Source organism: Bubalus kerabau, chromosome 23, assembly GCF_029407905.1.
Source record: "Bubalus kerabau isolate K-KA32 ecotype Philippines breed swamp buffalo chromosome 23, PCC_UOA_SB_1v2, whole genome shotgun sequence".
Classification (NCBI taxonomy): Eukaryota; Metazoa; Chordata; class Mammalia; order Artiodactyla; family Bovidae; genus Bubalus; species Bubalus kerabau.
The window spans coordinates 41,913,790-41,933,939 of record NC_073646.1 but is presented as its reverse complement, the minus strand read 5'-3'; the positions used below and the strand labels follow the sequence as shown (position 1 = coordinate 41,933,939).

The following is a 20,150-nucleotide window of genomic DNA, read 5'->3' as shown; positions in this document are numbered from 1 at the left end:
AGAACCCTGGATCTTTTCTCTTTTCCTGTCACCTGAGGTAAAATACAGCCAGCACTCCGTTTACAGTGTTATCCATTTTTCAGAGCAGAGTTCAGAGGCACGAAGCGCGTTCACACTGTCGGCATCCGGCACCCTATCCGTCTTCCCAAACTGTCCTAAACTCCCGTCCCGCCTGCCGCCGCAGCACCGCCTTCTTTTTTAGAACTAAAACATTTACACTGAGCGGTGGCCCGCGTGCTCCGCAAAATCCAAAAGACAGAGATGCAGACACGGTATTCCTGCCGCGCGCCCCTGCGCCTCGGGTAACTCAGCACCTGGCCGCGCGGGCCACGCCCCCTAACCCCGCCCGCGGCGGCCCCGCCCCATGCAGCCCCGCCCCTCGGGCCTGGCCCCGCCCCTCGGGCCTGGCCCCGCCCCGCCCCGTGGCCGTGCTCTCGCGCGCGTCAGGGGGCGGAGGCCCGCGCGGGTTGAACCATGGTGACCATCAGAATGGGGAAAGTGGAATTACAGCCGCCGCGGTGAACGTGGGTTTGAGGGATCAAAGCAGCGCTCATTCCTTTCTGAGTTGCGCCAGGCGGTCGTCCCTGTAGCAGCCTGGGCCTTCTCTGGCTCGCCAGGTATTCCTTCTGTATTTTGGAATCGCCCATTCTTTTGCCCAGTCAGTAGACGAGTCTAAAAGCCGACGTGTAGAGGTGGAACTTGGTAACGTAAGTTAAGTGTTTGGTGAAGGGCCAAGATATCCCAAACAGAGTATTTTGTGCTATCGTTGCCGCGGGCATCAGCGTGTAAGCGAAGGATGCTCTCGCGCCCCGCGCGCTAGGCGGACGCCTGGTGCCTCCCTGCGGCGTCACAGGTGGTCTCTCCCCGCCGCGCGGCCTGACGGGAGGAGGACGCGGTGCTGCCATGTTGGACGGAACCATCCGCTGCCTGAGGTGGGGCAGCCTGGTTCTCAAGCCGCCTGTAGACTGACCGAGACAAGGCGCTGCTCGGCCTGGGGCCGGCGCTCGCGGCGGAGGCGCCGTCGCAGTCCGCGGCGGACACAGCCCCGCCCTGCGAGCTCGTCCGGGCGCGCGGGACGGCGTCGGGGCGCGGGCGCCCCCCCGTGCCCGTGGGCGGCCCCGCCGCACGCACATGGCCGGGAGGTAGGCGCGCGGTGCGGCCTGGGAGAGTCGGAAGCGCGGCGAGACCGGGCGAGGCGGCAGCGGAGGGCCATGCAGGACGCGGAGAACGTGGCGGCGCCCGAGGCGGCCGAGCAGCGCGCCGAGCCCGGGCCGGAGCAGGCGGCCGCCGAGCCGTCGCCAGGGGCGGAGGTGGCGCGGCCGGGCGTGCAGGAGGCGGCGGGCGGCGAGGACGCGGAGGCGGAGGCCGGGCCGGGGCCTGAGGGTCCTGCTGAGCCCGCGGCCGACGGAGAGGGGAAGGCCGACGCGACCCCCGGCGCCACCCCGCCGCCGCCCGAGGAGTCCTCTGCCCCGCTTGCCGGCGAGGCCCCGGCGGAGCAGGCGCAGGACGCGGCGGCCGAGGCCGGGTCCGAGGGGGCGGGCGGGGATCCGGACGGCGCGGCGGAGGACGGCGGCGCGGACGAGCCCTCCTTCAGCGACCCCGAGGACTTCGTGGACGACGTGAGCGAGGAAGGTGAGGCGGCGGGGCCGCGCCGCACCGAGGTTCCCGGTCCCCCACCTGACTCCCCGCACCTGGGGAAGGCTTCCGTGAGCGCCTGGATCGCCGTCTTTTCTCCGAAAGAAGGAGGGGAGCAGGGGGAGACAACTTGGCGAGCCAGGCACTGGCCCTGCAGCCGGGAGTTTGGAGGGCGGCGAGGGCCGGCGGCGGGCCCGCAGGAGCCGTGGCCGAGTGTGCAGCGGTGTGGTCATTAGGGCCCGGCCAGGCAGGACGCTCCACGTGCTGCACGGTCCCGGGTGACAGCCCTTCCTCTGAGGTCTGGGTGCCCCGCCAGACCTGCCTGTCAGAGGCCTGAAACTGACTCGGTGCCGTGTCCGTAGGGATGGACGGACGCTTTCTCGGGAGTGGGCAGACTGGGTTCTTTTGCCCCGGTTGCCCCACGGGAGTGTCTCCTCAGAGAGGTCCTCAGTGGGACAGTCCAGGCAGACTTGCCAGATTCCTGTTCGCAGCCCTTTTCCTGAATCTGTAAGCATGCCACCATCCTTCTGTTAGCAATGGTATTCTTGAATTGTAGTATATTATAACTTTGGTTCTGCCTTGGTTCCGATTAACAGGCATTTTTTCTCCTTTTTGCCTGAGAAAGCCTGTCTCCTAAGGTGACTTCTGATGATGCCTGATCTCATTTGTTTCTGTTTTTGCGTTTTTAAGCCGTTGTAACTCTTAAGGCTGGGAGCACATCAATGGATTCCTCTGCATGTTGGCCACGTTATTAAAATGGGAATAATGAGTGAAACACCATTGAAATAGCTGATGAAACACCAGAAAAATAAGACATTACCATGTAGAGATAGAAAGATTGGCGGGGGAGTGTGTCTGATCACTGAGATTGAGTCAGAATCATAAAGAATTTCACATGAGAAAGTTTAGAGAACATAGAGTTGTTTGACTTTGAAACATAGTTCATTTTAAAATTCTTTATCAAATGCTTTTTTTTTCTTCCAGTTTTATTGAGAGGTAACTGATGTACAGCACTGTATAGGTTTGGGATAGGCCACATAATGACTTATTTGAAACGATTTTAAAGGTTATTGTCAGCATTGTCTTATACTTTGTTTCATGAGACAAAAGACATTTCAGCATGAAAAGCAGGAAAGGCTGCACTTGTCCTGCTCCTGAGGACTTGGGAGCCGCTGACCCAGTCAGAGCCCCTTACCCGTTCACCTCTAAGAGAATGTGTGTGCTGGGGAGTTGGTTGCTGAGAATCCACAGAGGCAGTGTTGCTTGGTAGCCCATCCCCCGTCCCCCCAGCTTAGACCACTGTTCTCTTTTACTGCACCAGTTTTTCTTATATTTTAAAATCTAAGTTGTGGTTTTAAAGCTCCTCTTGAGTTCTTCAGTGTTCACTTTTTTTAAGTATTATTTGAACACACCTGATTCACACAGGGTTTCTGCATGGTGTGACAGGATGCTGGCATGCGCACGGGCCAGCCAGGCCAGGTGACTGCTGGGAGGGCCTCTGGAAGCCCTTGTGATCCTGATACTTCCTCAGAGGGGCCTGTGAGCTCCTGGTCCTAAGGAACTAAAATTGAGCAAGCTGGCTGTCTCCTCGAGGCCAGTGGTTGTAGTCCGGCGCTCATGTGTTTTCTGTTTCATGAGAACTGTCCTGTAGGGTCAGAGAGTGATGCTCAAGGTACCGGTTCTTGTGAAAATGGACTGAGTCTCCTGGCAGCCCTCTCGCGCATCCCATGGCTCCAGTGCCTTTGTCTGCCCTCTCCTCCCTGAGACAGCTGAACTCTGTCACACACTTGCATCTTAATCACAGCTTTCTTTGTCCTTGGTGCTCAACCAAGCAAAGGTGTGCTAAAGGTTTTGACCAAATGTCTTTGCTACTTAAGTCTTGAGACTTGGATTTTTTGTATTTCTCCTGGAGTCAGATTGGAAATCCATGAGCCAAGAGTAACCAGATGCGTGGGCCGTGATGAGAAGGAAATGTTTTCGTGTGGTTACTATGCTCATTCCCTTACTGTGTATGGGCGGGTTCTTGTAAAGCTAGACACTTCAAAAGTGTGGGAAGGAGTCCACCGTTTATATAAGAGCTGAGCTTCTTATTGTAAACCTTGTAAATTAAGACCAGGCTTAACAGGCGATGTAATAGTTTGGTAAGTCAGCTTTCAAAGTAACCCAAGCGTCTGCATCCAGTCTCTGTAGGGAAGATGCCCTAATCTGCCTCTTTCTCTCTGTTTCCTCTTTGTTTGGTCATGATTTTAGCTTCATTGAAGTTTAAATGGCAGTTCTTTTATCTAAGGTAACATTTCCAATATCATTCGTAAAGGTGTTGAAATTCATTAGAGGTAGTGTATAACAGGACTTGCCTCTGGAAATTACTCTTTTTCCTTTTTTAAAGACTTTTTATTATTGAAAATTTCAAGCACTAAAGTGGAGAGAGTTCACCTCAACTTTTGAAAATAAAATACAGCAAAGAATATTTTGACAGGTGTCCTTTATAACATGTTGAAATACTTAAAAAACTAGTCACAATTAGGTTCGAGAACACGTAGATACACAGATAATAAGCCTTTGTTCTTCAGCTGTTGTTTAAAAATTACCTTGGACATTGATTTTGCCTGTACAGACAGTCATGAAATTGTGATGGTTTGAATTACAATGGTTCAAAAGTGAGTTTATTGGGAAGTAACCCCATCATAAGTCAAGGAAGATCTGTGTTACTGAGAGCACTTAAGATTTGGGTTCTGTGATTGTAATTTCCGTTCTGTGACGTGAACAGAATGCACTTGGAGCTTTCGCATGAAGTTATGAAAACACTAGTTGACGTTTCCTGCTCTGTTCCAAGCGCTGTTCTGAGCGTTTACGTCTAACGTCTAAACGGCTGGCGTCTCCCAGTGATGGTGCTGCTGGGTGTCTTGTCCACCTGGAGACGCCGCAGCCTACAGGATGCGCCACTCGCGCTTTCCCGAGCTCTGTAGCCTCTGGTCACCTGGTGTACGTGCCAGTCGCCGCCCCAGGCTGTCTGAAACGAGGCTGCTTTTCGTAAAGAACCTGGGTGATGAGTTTGTGACAGAGGTGGGTCGGAGAAGGCTTACCACAAGCGTTGCTCAGCTCACTTTGTTTTTGTTTTCTTTCTGGTAAAAGTCCATCCTCTTTCCTTCTTCAATGTTAAAGGCTCTTTTTAAAAAATTGATTTGGGCATAGAGGGGAAAGTTTAAACAAAATTTTTTAAATTCATTTAATATTGTCTATTATTGATGTATCTTGACTGTTAGGGGCTTGTAAAGAGTTACAGTCCTCCCAATTATTTCAAGTTTAAATTTTTAGTCAACCCAGGGCTGTGATATTTTAACGTTCAGAGCAAAAGCATTCAGATTAATTATTCATTTTTTACTTTTTGGAAATGTGTTCAGTGTGCTAACCTGGTGCATTAACTTGGTCAGAGAAAGTCACAGGCACACCTTCCCCTCCTGCAGAGTTATTGGGGGATGTGCTCAAAGACCGGCCACAGGAAGCAGACGGAATCGACTCGGTGATCGTCGTCGACAACGTGCCTCAGGTGGGGCCCGACCGCCTGGAGAAGCTCAAAAACGTCATCCATAAGATCTTCTCCAAGTTTGGGAAAATCACAAACGATTTCTATCCAGAGGAGGACGGAAGGACAAAAGGGTGAGTGATGTCCTCCAGCATGGACGTGTGGTTTGTGTTTTCTTGGCACCTGATGCCGTGAAGGCAGTGGTGTGCTGTGGACTCCGGTGGGTTGGGGAGCCTGGCAGCCTCGAGAGCCTCGGGGCAGGGACCATCCACGGGGCTGGGGGGAGAAGGACCTGGGCAACTGGTTCTGAGTTGGGTTTTGTGAGTCGGCTGCTGAGCTGCTGGGACATCAGAGCTCGGTCTCGTCTGTCCTTGAACAGTGATTGATCAGAGGTAGATCCTAGGCAAATCTGGAGGTTGGCAGGGCTTCAGGAAAATCTGACGTATTTTGATTCTAAAATATGCTTTTCTGCCACATTTTAACATCTGAAATGGGGGTATTTCTTAGAGTCAAGAAGAAAGCATTGTGTCATTGTTCAGTTAGTAACTTTTTTGTGCTGTTACCTAAAATAACATGTCTTTTAAAAACGATAGCATGAGGTATGTGTCCTGCAGTCTGCTTTTTAAATTCCATATTAGGTTCTCTGTGTTGGTAAATGTAATTCTGATCGCGTCCTTGTAAATGCTGTGGTGCTCTCTCCTGGGACAGTTTGTCTGTTTTCCTGTCGACTGTTTCGAGCAGCAGTTGGGACAGCCCTGTGCCTGTCCTCCTCTGGGTACAGGAAGAGTGCGCGCCTGCAGCGCCTCTGGGCAGTCCCCAGTGAAACACGAGTGGTCGTTCCCAGCTTGTACTCAGCCGGCAGTAATCAAAGCTCTGTTGGTTGCTCCACACACTTGTCAGACTTTCTCCATTAAAATTTCATAAAAACATCAGCCTCTGAGTATGGGCAAAGTCATCTTTTATGGGACAGGAATGAGAAAGTAGTATAAACTTCATTTTTTAATTTCAGATTTTAGAAACTGCCAGAATGTTTCCTACTTCAGAAAGGCAGGAGGAGAACCTTTTTTGGAGCAGTTGCATGTGTGATTTTTATTAAAATGAAACATTCTCTGAGAGCCTTTGTGATTTTGCCTGTAATACACAGTATCAGACTATCCTTATTTTTTATAAACAGCTTTGTTGAACTATACTCGACACTCAGTCAAGTCAGAGTTTTAAAGTATACAATTTCATAAGTTTTGATGAACATGTACATCCTTAGAATGGTTACCATAGTCAGGGTAGTGAGCATTTTGGTTAATTTTAGAGGCATTGGATCTTGTGTTGGGATTCTGTTCATGTTTAGAGCTGCTCTGCTAGGGACCCGACTGCTTCCAGGACGTGGCAGGCAAATGGGTCATGGATGCTCGTGGTGCGTACAAGCCCTGCGGGGCCCTGGGTGTGTGGAGCATGACCTGCTTGTTCTTTGGGTCTGCACGCTTGTGAGTTGCCCTCTCCCTCGATTCAGGTATATTTTCCTGGAATACGCATCCCCTGCCCACGCATTGGACGCCGTGAAAAATGCCGATGGTTACAAGCTCGACAAGCAGCACACGTTCAGGGTCAACCTCTTCACCGATTTTGACAAGTAAGTCCTGACTCAGCCCAGGAGAGCCTGGACACCTCCCTGAGCACGCGTGGCCGGGCCTTTCTGCCCCAGGGGCCAGGGGGTACTAGTGGCCTCGCGGGAGGCTGCACTCTCCCGTCAGACAGTGCAGGGGCATTTCACATCCCCCCCACCCCCGAACACCCCCTCGCCAATAATGACCAAGCGAAGCCTATCCTTTCCCTTTGCGGGAGGGGGCAGTACTGCCTGGCCGAGGACCACTCACCTTGTGGTCATCTGATGTGTCACTGATCTTCCAGGTACATGACCATCAGTGATGAATGGGATATTCCAGAGAAACAACCTTTCAAAGACCTGGTATGTTGCATAAAATCTGTATGTAACTAGAAGAAATGGTGGCTAGCCTCTTGGCTTGAAGTGGTGACCTCCTTAGGAATTAACGGCGCTGAGTGAATATGTCACGTTGCTAAGTGCGACACTATGAATGTGAGTTTTCTTTGGCTAAAATTAAGGAAATGTGTTCCATCCCTTGTGCTTGGCTCCCTTAGGGGAACCTGCGCTACTGGCTTGAAGAGGCTGAGTGCAGAGATCAGTACAGTGTGATCTTCGAGAGCGGGGATCGCACTTCCATATTCTGGAATGATGTGAAGGACCCAGTCTCCATCGAGGAGAGAGCGGTGGGTATTTGCTGCCGGGCAGGGACTCATCGCTGGGTTTCCTTAACAAAGAAGGGTGTGGTGGGAATCCCTGGCGGTCCAGTGGTTAGGACCCTGCGCTTTCACTGCCATGGGCCTGGGTTTGACCTCTGATTAAGGAACTGAGATCCCACAAGCCACGTGGCACAGCCGGGAGGAAAAAGAGGAGCGTGGTCCAAGAGCAGGTGAAGTGCCATGTGCTCTGAGGCTACCGCTCTTGACAGCAACTTTTATTCTTCCAGCTTTGAAACAAGTCCTAAGAAGTGAATAGGCTTCTTGTATTTTTAGTTCAAAGTTTGGGAGCTAAATTCATCATAGACTTTGGAGCCTTTGTGTTTGGCTTTTTTGTTGTGTTAACATTGGCACTGGCTTTTTCCATAGCGATGGACAGAGACATACGTGCGTTGGTCTCCTAAGGGCACCTACCTGGCCACCTTTCACCAGCGAGGCATTGCTCTGTGGGGGGGAGAGAAATTCAAACAGATTCAGAGATTCAGCCACCAAGGGGTTCAGCTTATCGATTTCTCACCTTGTGAAAGGTAAGCTGGTATAAAATGGCAGATGGAGTGCTGCCAGCCCTCTGTAGGGGATTTTCTAAAGCTTTATTTTGCAGTAATTCCCACTTTCAAGTAGAATCATCACAGGAGAGCACAGAGGACTCCTGTGTGCCCTTTACTGTGAGTGGTTATGTGCTGTTGCGTTGGCTTCATCACCTCCTCTCTCCACACGTTTGCGTAAAACCCCGTCGTCTAACAAGGGCCTTGAGCGCCCGCTGCCGTTGGTGTCCACTGCGGGACCCAGCTCTTTACCTGATTAGTCCAAGGAAAAGAAAGTGTGAGCATGCCACATCACTCCTTCTGCTAGTGCACACCGTGGACTTTTGTTGGGAACCCGCTGGGTCTTTCCTTGTCCTGATTTTATCAGAGAAGCGTGACCCTTGGAGTACTCCGTGGTGCCAGGCAGGACTGAGTGGTGTGTGCCCCAGTGGTTCTGCTCTGTTTTTAGAGTGGGCTCTCTGGACTGGATGACTTTTGGGGGAGCCTGGAGGGCAGAGAAGGTGCTGGTTGCCTGAGTCTTGACTGCTTGTCCCAGGAGTCTCCCACCCTTGTGCCTGGAGTCACGTTCGGGAGCACAAGCCTATCACTCCCACCGCGGCTGGTCCTTGACACACTCTCACAGGAGAGGAGGCGGGGGTGTAGGGGGTGATGCTGCGCCTTCTGCTGCAGGTACCTGGTGACCTTCAGCCCCCTGATGGACACTCAGGATGACCCTCAGGCCATCATCATCTGGGACATCCTCACCGGGCAGAAGAAGAGAGGTTTCCACTGTGAGAGCTCAGCCCACTGGCCTATCTTTAAGTGAGTGGACCCGGGTAGCCACGGTGGCCTCTGTGCCCCCTCTTCATCGACCAGCTTGGCACTTCTTTTTTTCTCCTTAGGTGGAGCCACGATGGTAAATTTTTTGCCAGAATGACACTCGATACTCTGAGTATCTATGAAACTCCTGTAAGTGGCTGATTTGATTGCCTGAGCTGAGCTGCCCTGTCGGGAGCTGTCGCGGGCGCAGAGCTTTCCTTAGTGTGTGGGGTGGCCTCCGGTTTCTGGGCCTTGCAGGTTCTCGGGCCCTGGCTCGGGTCTCTGCTGCCGCGGGGAGCTGGGGATGGGAGTGGCTGGACGGGCCCTGGAGGGTGTCTTACTGCTCTGGGTCGTCGTTCCCCAGTTGGTCTGTCGCCCTGTGCCAACACTGCCCCCTCAGCAAGCTCACGCTGTAGAGGATGTACGTGCTGTAGAGGCAGCGGTCTGATCTGACGCCGTTGTCACCTCGTTTTTTCCATAGTCTATGGGTCTCTTGGACAAGAAGAGCTTGAAGATCTCTGGCATAAAGTAAGTGACTCTCAGCACGGGGTGGGGCGGGAGTGCGGGTTGACTCCCTCCTTTAGCACTTGGCTCTTATACCGTTGGAGAAAATGCTGGTGCCAGTCAGGGGGCACGGGGCTGTCACCGTGGGCTCGTGCCCATCACGGGGCACGGGGGTGTCACTGCAGGCTCGTGCCCACCACCACGGGCTGCTCATTGGCGGCCATGTCAGCCTTCCCTGCCCCTGCTTGTAGGGACGTCTCGAGGGCTGCTTCCTTTAAATGTTCCCGCCTGGGGACCAGCGACTCAGGGGCACAGTCTTTAAGGAAAAGGAGTCTCCTCTTTGTCAGGGGTCTCCGTGTTAGTCTGATGGTTTGTGCCATAGGTTTGCTTGGCCTCTGAGCTGTGTCTGGTTTGGTCTGTCAAAGAGTAGGCATATCTTTATCTGCTTGAAATCTCTGGGGGCAGTGAGAAATACCAGCAGTGCAGGAGAAGTGCCTGTTTCTTACTGTTGTATTATATTTATATATAATACATTTTTTATTTATATATATACTGTATAAATACTATACAGTATTTATATATATACTGTTCTATATGTATGTATATATATGTATTACGGTTTATAATTAAAACTGGGCATTAATTGGCAGTAAAAGCAAAAGTGAAGATGCTCTGCATGGACAGGAGCTTGTGGATTGTTTGTTAACAGAACTTTTTAATTTTTGCAGTGAAGAGAATCGACCCTACTTCTTCCTTCTTGTACATTTTTTAATCTGGGGTTTTCTCCCTTTGACCTCGTAATGAATGTTCAGAAATCACACAGCTGGTCCATCAGCCTAAAGTTTGTTTTACTTCCCTTGTGGTTTAGAGTGTCAGTGCGGTTTCAGAGCCTGGGGCTTGAGTCCCGTGACCCCCGTGCTGGTGGGTGGTGGTATCAGTACTCGCTCCTCACTGGCACAGTGAGTCTGGCAAAGCCCCCGGTTGTCCTGGGGACAGAGCGGGCTGCACAGGAAGTCCAGAGTAGGCCTCTGGAGGTGGGCACTCAGGGTATCGTTGCCACTGCCGTTCTGGGAGGTGAATGTGCCAGCGCCCTGCTTTGCACAGTGAGTGAGCTCTTTCATTCCTATGCCTTCCTCATCATGGCTCAGCCGGTCCTGGTAAACATTTTATTTTCTTCTTCTGCAGAGATTTTTCTTGGTCCCCCGGTGGTAACATAATAGCCTTTTGGGTGCCTGAAGATAAAGATATTCCAGCCAGGGTAACCCTGATGCAACTGCCTACCAGACAAGAGATCAGAGTTAGGAACCTATTTAACGTTGTGGATTGCAAGCTGCATTGGCAGAAAAATGGAGATTACTTGTGTGTTAAAGTAGACAGGACTCCAAAAGGCACCCAGGTAAGTGGACACCAGTGGGCGGGGTCATTCCTTCTACAGCTCAGTTTGGGGAGGCGGGGCAGTGTTCATGGATTTTTTTGGTTCACACTTAAGACTTTCTTCAGGCCCACCTGGCACCAAAAGTTAGCTGTCACGTCATGGCTAGAACCCGTTATCATATTCCAGCAGAGGAGTGTAATTCTTTCCTATAAACCGAGTGGGTGCTGCGTCACTTAGTTGACATAGGTCAGAGCTCACAGGAGAACACCGGGGACTCTCCAGGCACCTGCCTTCCTTCTCTGTAGGTGTTAAAGCAGTGCATTGTTTTCTTCAGGTTTTCCTTTGGAAGCAGAGTAGCATGCGTGACACAGTTCTGCATCCAGACTTTCTGTTTGTTTGCCTCAGTTAACATTTTGGGGTTTTTTCCTTCTAACGGAAATATTTATTTCTTTGACAAGTTTCTGCGGTGTGTGGTCACGTGGCCGTGCAGCGGCCACCACTGTCTTCACTCCAGGACATTTCCGTCCCCCGGCTCCTGACACCCGCCGCCTGCTTGCCCGCTCCCTGTCTCTGGGCGCCCCTGTTCTGGACATTTCTCACGAGTGGAGTCACGCTCTGCGGCCTTCGGCATCTGGCCGCCTCCTCTGCGCGCGGGGTGCAGGCTCGCCCCTCGCCGTTTTCCGTGGCTGAGCACGTGTCGTGTGTCACATCATGCTTGCCCGTTTATCCCTTGGTGGGCATGTGGGCTGTTTGCATCTTTTGGCTATTATGGATAATGCAGCTTTTTACATGAACATGGACGTTCCACTGTTTTGAAATAACAATTGGATCAGTCCCAGTTGGTGGGCCTTTGGGGCACTACAGGAGGTTTGCAGAGAAGCCACAGTGCGGATCCTTGGGCCCATCTGCTGGAGGTGACCTTAGGGCAGGTCTTGAAGTAGGGTCTGGGTTGAGGCCGAGGGGTGCGTTTCTTCTCCAGACACTGTACCCGTCTCCGCCTTCCTCAGCATTTGAGAGCTCTCGTTGCACCGCTTCAGTCACTGCCGATTTTCAGGTCTACCGGGTGTATACGTTTAATCTCTCATTAAATTCTTAAGTTGTCCTTTGAGTCTTCCTCATGCTTTCAGTTTTCAGAATGTCACCCCTTCTTTTTTCTTTTAAATAGGGTGTTGTCACAAATTTTGAAATTTTCCGAATGCGAGAAAAACAGGTGCCTGTCGACGTGGTCGAGATGAAAGGCAAGTGTCTCCATCCTGCCCTGAGGCTGAGTGGCCGCCGAGGCGTTGCGCCCACTCGCAGCGCTTCCTGCGAGTTCGCGGCCTGGGCAGGCTGGCCGAGGTCAGGCGTCTGTCTGTGTTACAGAGCATACGTCGGTTCACGGTTTCTTTGTCCTTCGCAGCTTCAGTCTCTTAGCCTTTCCAGTTGCCAGGTGAAGAGACGCCCCCCTTTTTTTCATTCACACCACGTGATCTGCTTACATAGCAGAGGGACACAGGTTCGAGCCCGGTTTCACGCTTAGGAGAGAGTGTGAAGAGCAGGTTTTCATCACACCCCCAGCAACGCAGCTAAGGGCTTGTCCTCTTACATATGAAAGTTCTCAGCTGAGTAGCAGTGTTTTGATTTTTTGGACTCCTGAAAAGTTGAGACACTGTCTCTGCCTTTAGGTGGAACATTTAGCGTGTATATCCTGTTTTGCTGGGGAGAGGAGGAAGGGAAGGGAAGGTGCTGCCTGGTAGAGGGCGTGACCCTGCGTGCCATGAGGAGAGAGAGGGGGCTCATCCACAGGCTGCCCTGCCCCTGCGGCAGGAGATTGGGGCATGCCCGCCGGCCATGGCAGCTCCACAGGGTTTAGCGTGCTGTCTTTGGCCTGTGCTGCTTGTGGGCCTTTTAATGAACCTAAGAATCTGGGGCGTCTCTGGTTGAACAGCCTTAACGGAAAATGATGTTCTGTGACCAAGGAGCTCACCCTTTTTTCCTGGCCCTAGAAACCATCATCGCCTTCGCCTGGGAGCCGAACGGAAGTAAGTTTGCTGTGCTGCATGGGGAGGCGCCTCGGATATCTGTCTCCTTCTACCACGTGAAGAGCAACGGGAAGATTGAGCTCATCAGTAAGCGGCCGCGCGGGAACCCGGGGCAGAGCTTGGTTATTGCTCCTGGGAGAGTGCTTGGCTGGACAGAGCGGCCTGTGGGCGGCTGGTGGTGGCACCGAGGGCGTTTGCTGCGAAGGACAGGCCTTTTGTGCACTCCTGAGCAGCGGTGTTTGTGGTAGCATCGTGCTGTGATGTCATCAACTGGCTGTCACAAAACTGAGTGTATTATTAGTTCCCTTTGTTACGAAAGGAAACGTGGATAACTAAAGAGTTCACAGCCTCCTGTAGTAAAGTAGGTTATGATACGGCAAGCGTGCAAGTGCCTCTGCTTTCCAGGCCCCACAGCCCTGCCTCCCCTCGCAGGGTCAGCCTGCAGATCACAGTGCTGGGGACTGCTGAGCGGATTCGCACGGATCCTTTCCATCCTGCCTTCCCTGTCAGGGTGGTGCTGCCCCCCTCCCCACCCTGCCCCCCCTCCTGAGTAAAGAGACCAGGACCAGGCCCCGCCCCTTCAGGACGTGAGCATTGGGTTGGCATTGGGAGAGATGGTGGAATTAGCTTCTTTCAGTTAAAAAGTGAGTCACTAGAATGGATTTCTAGGCTTTTAGAGTCATATATATCTTGGAGAACCTGATGGAAACTGGACTCCTTGCCCTGGTGGTGCGTCACCATGGTGACACTGCCCGAGTGGCGTGTTCTGTCTGACGACGCTGTCCAGTGTGGTGTTACGGTATTAAAGTAGCACTGCAGTTTCAGAACCCCTTCAGGCCCCCCTGACTACAGAGGTGCGGCACCTCAGTCTGGTGTGCACACCCACGGGCTGTCCCCGTCTCGGCTGCACGCTGACCTCTGACCCTCTCCTTTCAGAGATGTTCGACAAGCAGCAGGCCAACACCATTTTCTGGAGCCCCCAAGGACAGTTCGTCGTGCTGGCTGGCCTGCGGAGGTGGGTTCTGCTGATGCCCTGTGCGCAGCTAGGGGAGACCGTGGCCGAGGCCCGGGCTCCGGCCCCGAAGGTTGCTCTGCTGCCTCCCTGCGAGCGCGGGGACAGGTGCTCCCAAGGGCATCCCGGCCTGGGTGGATCGTGCGGTGTCTCCATCCTGCTGCCCAGACGTGGCCAGGACCAGACCCCTTGCAGACGCTCACACTGGGGACTGCGGGACACAGGCCCTCCTCCTGGTGACCCAGTCCTGATGGAAACGCCGCGTGTCCATGTGGGAAGGGTGTCTGGCCGGGCTGGGAGCCCATCTTGCCCTCTGCTGGGTGTGCCCACGAGCACCTGGACGCTCGCCCCCTTGCTCTCCCCACCTCGTTGCGCAGCAGGCCGCACAGAACCTGTGACAAGCGTGCGGTGCCTCCTCTGGGCTGGCGGGGCTTCCCGCCTCCCTGTGGGCGCCGCGCGCTGTGGTTTGGCAGCTCGGCCTCTGCCAGCCTCTCCTCCGGGAGCAATCACAGCAGACACTGCGTGCTTGCGTGCCCTCTGTGTAGTCTGTGTCGCTGTGGTCATTTCCATGTCCACGATCAGGCGGGACACCGGGCTCCCGAGTCCAAGCCTGCTCACCCTGAGCTGAGGCCGGGCACAGACGTGACTCTGGGTGACTCCAGCCGTGCTGTCTCCCCAGCATGAACGGCGCCTTGGCGTTTGTCGACACCTCAGACTGCACGGTCATGAACATCGCAGAGCACTACATGGCTTCCGACGTGGAGTGGGACCCCACCGGGCGCTACGTCGTCACCTCCGTGTCCTGGTGGAGCCACAAGGTGCGGGGCCCCGAGCACCCTGCTGGCTCTGCCTCGGGGCCCTTGCCCTCACCCCAGGACTGTAGCTCTGTGGGTGGTGGAGCGTCCTGCTGTTCAGGGGTCCCCAGCCTGGCCTGTGCCCTCTCTCCCCTGTGTTCTCATGGGGCCCCCACTCAACAGCGTGAACGTGCCTTAGCCATTGTCAGCCATTCATTGTCCTCTCTTCCTGCTGGCTTGGGATGTTACGAGGACAGGTGCCATTTCTCCTGAGCTACATCCCCAGCATCTGAAACTGCTGGCACATTGTCAGCCTTCAGTCAGGATTTGCTGACCGAACTGGCACGTGAGAAAACACGTCGTTTCTGTTTTTAACTCCCTGAAACGATCATCCTCTCTGTCTTCAGCAAAAGATCCGAGGGTGTGTTGGTGGGGGTAGATGCAGGATTCAGCACTTGCAGGAACCGCTGTGAAGTCTGCCAGGGAAGGGGCTTCTCGGCCTGGGGCCTCCCCGGACGGGCGGACTGGCACTCTCCTGGGAGGGGACCCGCTTCCTCGGGTCTTGGGAGAGTCACGGCCTGAGAAGTCTGTGTCTGCACAAGCCACAGTCTGTACTGTTTTCATAAGCCCGGTATTCCCACTGCTGGTAAAATTTGCTCAAGATCCTTTTGTATACTTAATGACTATTTTTACTGATTGAGGTGTTCACAGTTGAACCAGCTCACACACGTTTACCAGTCAAGACAAGAGTGATTGTGTTTAATGAAGTTTCGGGAGCAAGAGCTTTGCAAATGTTGCTGGAAACAGTGTCTTGAATGATATCCTTGTGTTTGGGTCAGGGCATGTGGACCGTGCCCAGGCCTGTTGTTCAGAGGTCACCTCGCCGAGGCCCGCAAGCATGCTGACCACTCTGTTCACTGCCCCCCGAGTGCTGGTCTGCAGTGGGAGTCCACCAGGGTGTAGGTGCCGCTTCCTCCATCAAGAAGGTCTTGGTAGAGAGAGACGTCTGCTGAGCTGTGGTGGCGTGGCTGTCAGCCTGTGCTCTGGCACAGGCGCTCTGTTGGCGCTGCTCTGCTGCTGCACACGCTGCACTGTCCCGCCAAGTGCATACTCTTAGCTGTCTGTTTGCCACGGTCCTCCCCTGCTCACGATGTCCCCCCAGTGCCAACAACACTGGCAAATGAGGTTCTCAGACATCTGTTGAGTGACGTGAATTTTGCCAGTTCTGTTGACAGGAATCAGGGTCTCTCCTGGGGTCACCTGGTGGAGTGGGCAGCTAGTGAGGCTCTGCTCTCTTCCAGGTGGACAACGCCTACTGGCTGTGGACCTTCCAAGGCCGCCTTCTGCAGAAGAATAGCAAGGACCGCTTCTGCCAGCTGCTCTGGAGGCCTCGGCCCCCCACGCTCCTGAGCCAGGATCAGATCAAGGTCTGGTTTTCCTCATCAGCTGCAGGGATGTGGCAGTGACTGGCACGAAGAGAAGGTTTTCCTTCTGATACTGTCAGGGTGACAATGAGGAGTGGGGTGTGGCTCTCAGCAGACCCTTTGAGGAGATGCAGAGCAGTGAGAACCAAAAGGTAGAGGGTAGTTTCAGCAGAGGAAACAGGTTTTCGGGTTCTGAGGCCACGTCAGAACCGTTGTAGGAATTTTGCAGAAACGGAGGGGCAGGTGAAGGGTGATGGGCCGCTGGAAAGTCCTGGTGGGACTGTGAGACGTGGGATTTACATAACTGTGGTGGGACATGCGGTGTTTATCAGGGCTCTTCTGAGGGACAAGTGTAAATCCCGGGGAAGGAAGGCTGCTGGTGGGAAACGTGGAGGCCGGCGCCACGTTGAACACTCAGGTGGCCGCGCTCTACTGAGCGCTGAGGGTGCAGCCGTGAGCAGCGTGTCTGTGCCTCTTAGATTTGAATGTGCTGATCCTGAGGGACTTGTCTTTGTTTCAGCAAATTAAAAAGGATCTGAAGAAATATTCCAAGATCTTTGAACAGAAGGATCGTTTGAGCCAGTCCAAAGCCTCAAAGGTTAGCCCTGTTCCCAGGCATGAGGGAAGCGCCCAGACAGTCTTGTCCCCTCACAGCAGAGAGGCCAGCACCAGGCCAGGGGACAGACCCCAGGGTTGGCTTCCATCCACGGGAGGGCGTGGCAGAGGGGCTGCCAGAGGAGGCTGAGGGCGAGCAGACACGCCCGGCGCTCCCGCCCCGCAGCCTCGAGTGGAGCCCTACATCGTCCTGTCCGTCAGGCTGGGCACTGCTGACCATGTTTCATTTCCACTTGGTTGAGCAAAGTGAAGACAATGGTGTGAGGTAAGTGTTCATCCTGTAAGTTCCTCTCAATTCTGCACACAGGAATTAGTGGAGAGAAGACGAACCATGATGGAAGATTTCCGGAAATACCGGAAAATGGCTCAAGAACTCTATATGGAGCAGAAAAATGCACGGCTAGAATTACGAGGAGGTAACTTTGTTAGCCCAAGACACACCTTTTACAGCATATAGTTAAGATATTTTTCCCCTTTTGGATCTTTTGCCAGGTTTTTCGGAACCTAAAGTGTTGCCTAAATTAAAAGAACCTTTTTTTTCTGGCCGCACCTTGTGGACATGGGGTCTTAGCAGTTGGACAAGGGATTGCCCTGGGCTTGGGCAGTCAGCGGGGGAGTCCTAACCACTGGACCCCCAGGGAAGTCCTCTTAAAAGGATTGTAAACAGAATCTTTTTTAAAGATTCCTGACAAGAACTGAGTTTCCTGCCGCCTGCAGGTCACAACCATGGACCTGTCTTTGCAGGGGACCTTGCGGTTTTCACACTGGCCTGTGTGTGGGGGGGGGGGTGGCGTCTCCCACGGGTTTGTGCCCTACGTGTGCACGTGTGACCAGCAAACCCCCTCAGGTGTGGACACCGACGAGCTGGACAGCAACGTAGACGACTGGGAGGAGGAGACCATCGAGTTCTTTGTCACGGAAGAGATTATTCCCCTTGGAAATCAGGAGTGATCCGAGAGCACTGTGGTAAGACTGGGCGGGGGCAGCTGGCGCCCTGCCTAGTTTTTCTTCCTGCTCTGTTTTGCGAGCGAGAAGGTGCTGAGAGAAGCCTGGTTTCCTGTGCCCAGCATTAGCCACATCCTTGCCTTTGAGCTGTGAGGACTCTGGTGAGACCCGGAGCTCTGCATCGAGCACTCTGGGCCTTGAGCTCCATGTTTAGGGAGCGATGTTCCTCTGAAAGCCAGTAGGATTTGGCCATAGGCAAGAGGAGGGCCAGAGGAGGCTTTGGGGAGAAGAAAGGGGTGCCCATTAGACGGTGGCCTCACCAGCCGCAGCACCTGCTCTGGTCAGTCCCCGCTTGGTCTGGACAAGAGCCCACCTGTCAGCTGTGGCTTGAATATAGGCTTCAGTGAGACACAGGGCCTGGGGTGCTGCTCTCAGAGCTGACGCCTGTGTCTGTGTCTGTGTGGGGAGCACAGGGCTGTCTGGCCTTGTGGTCCCCGGGGCAGGGAGCACGGGGGTGGAGGCTGCCCCATCCAGGCGGCCCCTGTCTGCCGACCAGCCTGCCGCCGCACCTCATTGGGACACAGGGTGAGCTGTGTCTCCTTGTTGCAGCATCGCCGTGCGCTGTGCTGGAACCGAGCTCACCCTTTTGCAGAAAGCCTGCACATCCTGAATCCACCTGTGCTTCTGTCGCTCCGCCCGAGGCCACGCCTGGGAGTCGCCATCTCCACACGTCGCTGTGCCTTTCAGCCCCTGGTGTCCGCCGCAGCGGAGGCGTGGCAGTCCGGCCCCTTGGGGACCTCACGCACCGCAGACGGCGCCCCGCCTCCCACGGTCGGTGCCTGCACAGCCGCGCGGGGCATCGCTGCGGCTCCCCGCCATTCAGGTTGTGACAGGTTCTCTCAACAGGCTGAACACGGAAATAAAGCAAATGTGTGTGAAAAAGCCGTCTCTCTCCTCTTTGAACGTAGACAGCGGCCGTGACCTGGGTGCCTCTCCCGTCTGCCGCAGTAGCAGCCGCCTTGGGCTCGTTGTGTCCAGCACTGCACTCGAGAGGCGCAGAGGGCCGCCAGCCCCGGCCTGCTCGTCCTCAGCTGAGCTGAGAGGCGGGGCGCCAGCCCAGCTTACTCTTTGCAGAGGGCCGCCAGCCCCGGGCCCGCTCACTCGTCCTCAGCTGAGCTGAGAGGCGGGGCGCCAGCCCAGCTTACTCCTCTTCTGCCTCCCGCGCTTGCCGGCTCACCTGGAGAAGCGCCCCTTTAGCCTTTGCCTCGGTCACACAGGTGTGAAGACTCACACTGACAGTTGTCGCTTGGTCCGGTTTGAACACTTAACTCTCCCCTCCCAGGAGGGGCTGAGCAAATCCTGTAACTCGGCCCGTTCTCACTGCAGTGTCTTGCTGCCCTCGGTGCCTTGTGAAACGGCAGTTCTTCCACGGCTGTCTTTCTCCCAGAACCTGAAGTTTAGTTTAACAGGCAGTGAAGCCTGGAATTCACAGCCGTGACCGGTACTGTGTACAGACCTAAGACCGTGTGGGGCAAGGGACAACAACCGTCGGCTCCGTGGCTCAGCTGGCTGGCGCCAAGTGGTCCCTGACCCGCCGGATCCCCAGGGGCCCCCAAGCTGGCAGGCCGCCCGCCACCGCCTGGCCTCCCCCGGGCGCCCGGCGCTCCACGCTCCTCTCCGGAGCCCGTGCTTTCTCCGAGCGCTGCCGCCTCCAGCTCCTCACCCCCCTCAGAATCACGGTAGTTCTTGTTTCCTGTCCTGTTCCTCAGACCTCACTGTGTCGAGACCCAGGTTTCCTGATTTCATGACCCTAGGAAGGAACAAGCACATGGTTCTATCATATTAACAGATTTTTAACAGAGCTTTTAAACTAACTTTTCACTGTTTTAAACTGGCTAGTTGTAACTTTTACGTAGTTTGTGAATAAAAACTTCTTAAGCACTTGTGCTTGCGTTCTCTCTTCTGGGCGTCCTGGGGCTGGCCGTTCGTGGAGCAGTTTCCTGACTCACCTGGTGGGCTGGGGGTAGGGCAGGGTCCCCAGCATGTGGCTCGGGCCCCGGGTAGGCTCTGGGCTCCTGGCCACCCGCACAGGCCTTGTCTCTGTCGTGCTGCAGGGCAGCCGGGGCTGAGCGATTTGCCTTCATGGGGGAACCCAGTGACATGGACTCTCCAGCAAGTTCCCGGTGGGTCAGAGGCCGGACCTTCGTTGAGGGTGGAGAGGGGGAGAGGGCAGGGGAGCATGGATGTTAGGAGGGGCTTGTTCACGTGGCCAAGAAGTCCTGGAGCCCAGTGTTGACCTGGACGCTACCAGCACAGCCCTGCCCACAGACAGCAGATGGTCCGTGCTGCTGGGCCAAACAGCCAGGCAACCTCTCGCGGTCATTGAACCCCAGGGCCAGCCCCTCCCGTGGAGGGGTCCCTGGGCCCTTCCCACCCTGAAGTCAGAGTCCTCGGATCTCAGCTTCGCGGATCTGGTCTCCGCGGTCTGTTTCAAAATGCAGCACTTCAGTCTCACCAGCGCTCACTCTCCGCTGCTGCCCTCACCTGGCGCAGTGCCGAGCAGCGGCACCTGGCAGGCACGGCCAGCTCGTTCACAGAGCAGTGACTTCCCTGGAGGCCGCAGTGGAAAAGTTAGGCACAGCATTT

General features: G+C 54.5%; 1 protein-coding gene across 3 annotated transcripts; it reads left to right on the top strand.

Annotated features, from left to right (window-relative positions):
* The first annotated feature begins 486 nt into the window (after positions 1-486).
* EIF3B (eukaryotic translation initiation factor 3 subunit B) lies at positions 487-19,447 on the top strand. 3 transcript variants are annotated; one of them, XM_055561224.1, is made up of 19 exons: positions 487-617; positions 5,100-5,292; positions 6,666-6,785; positions 7,064-7,121; positions 7,313-7,441; positions 7,841-7,998; positions 8,686-8,817; positions 8,898-8,964; positions 9,296-9,342; positions 10,504-10,714; positions 11,859-11,931; positions 12,679-12,801; positions 13,651-13,729; positions 14,406-14,544; positions 15,822-15,947; positions 16,465-16,542; positions 16,867-16,975; positions 17,407-17,525; positions 18,114-19,447. In XM_055561224.1, exons 4-18 carry the CDS (start codon positions 7,068-7,070, stop codon positions 17,508-17,510), a joined length of 1,629 nt encoding a protein of 542 aa, XP_055417199.1. In that variant the 5' UTR covers positions 487-617; positions 5,100-5,292; positions 6,666-6,785; positions 7,064-7,067; the 3' UTR covers positions 17,511-17,525; positions 18,114-19,447. The 3 variants fall into 3 exon arrangements, with proteins under 3 accessions (XP_055417199.1, XP_055417197.1, XP_055417196.1); XM_055561222.1 differs by lacking the exon at positions 487-617 and adding an exon at positions 934-1,632 and having other exon boundaries at positions 18,157-19,447; XM_055561221.1 differs by lacking the exon at positions 487-617 and adding an exon at positions 936-1,632.
* Positions 19,448-20,150: the final 703 nt, after the last annotated feature.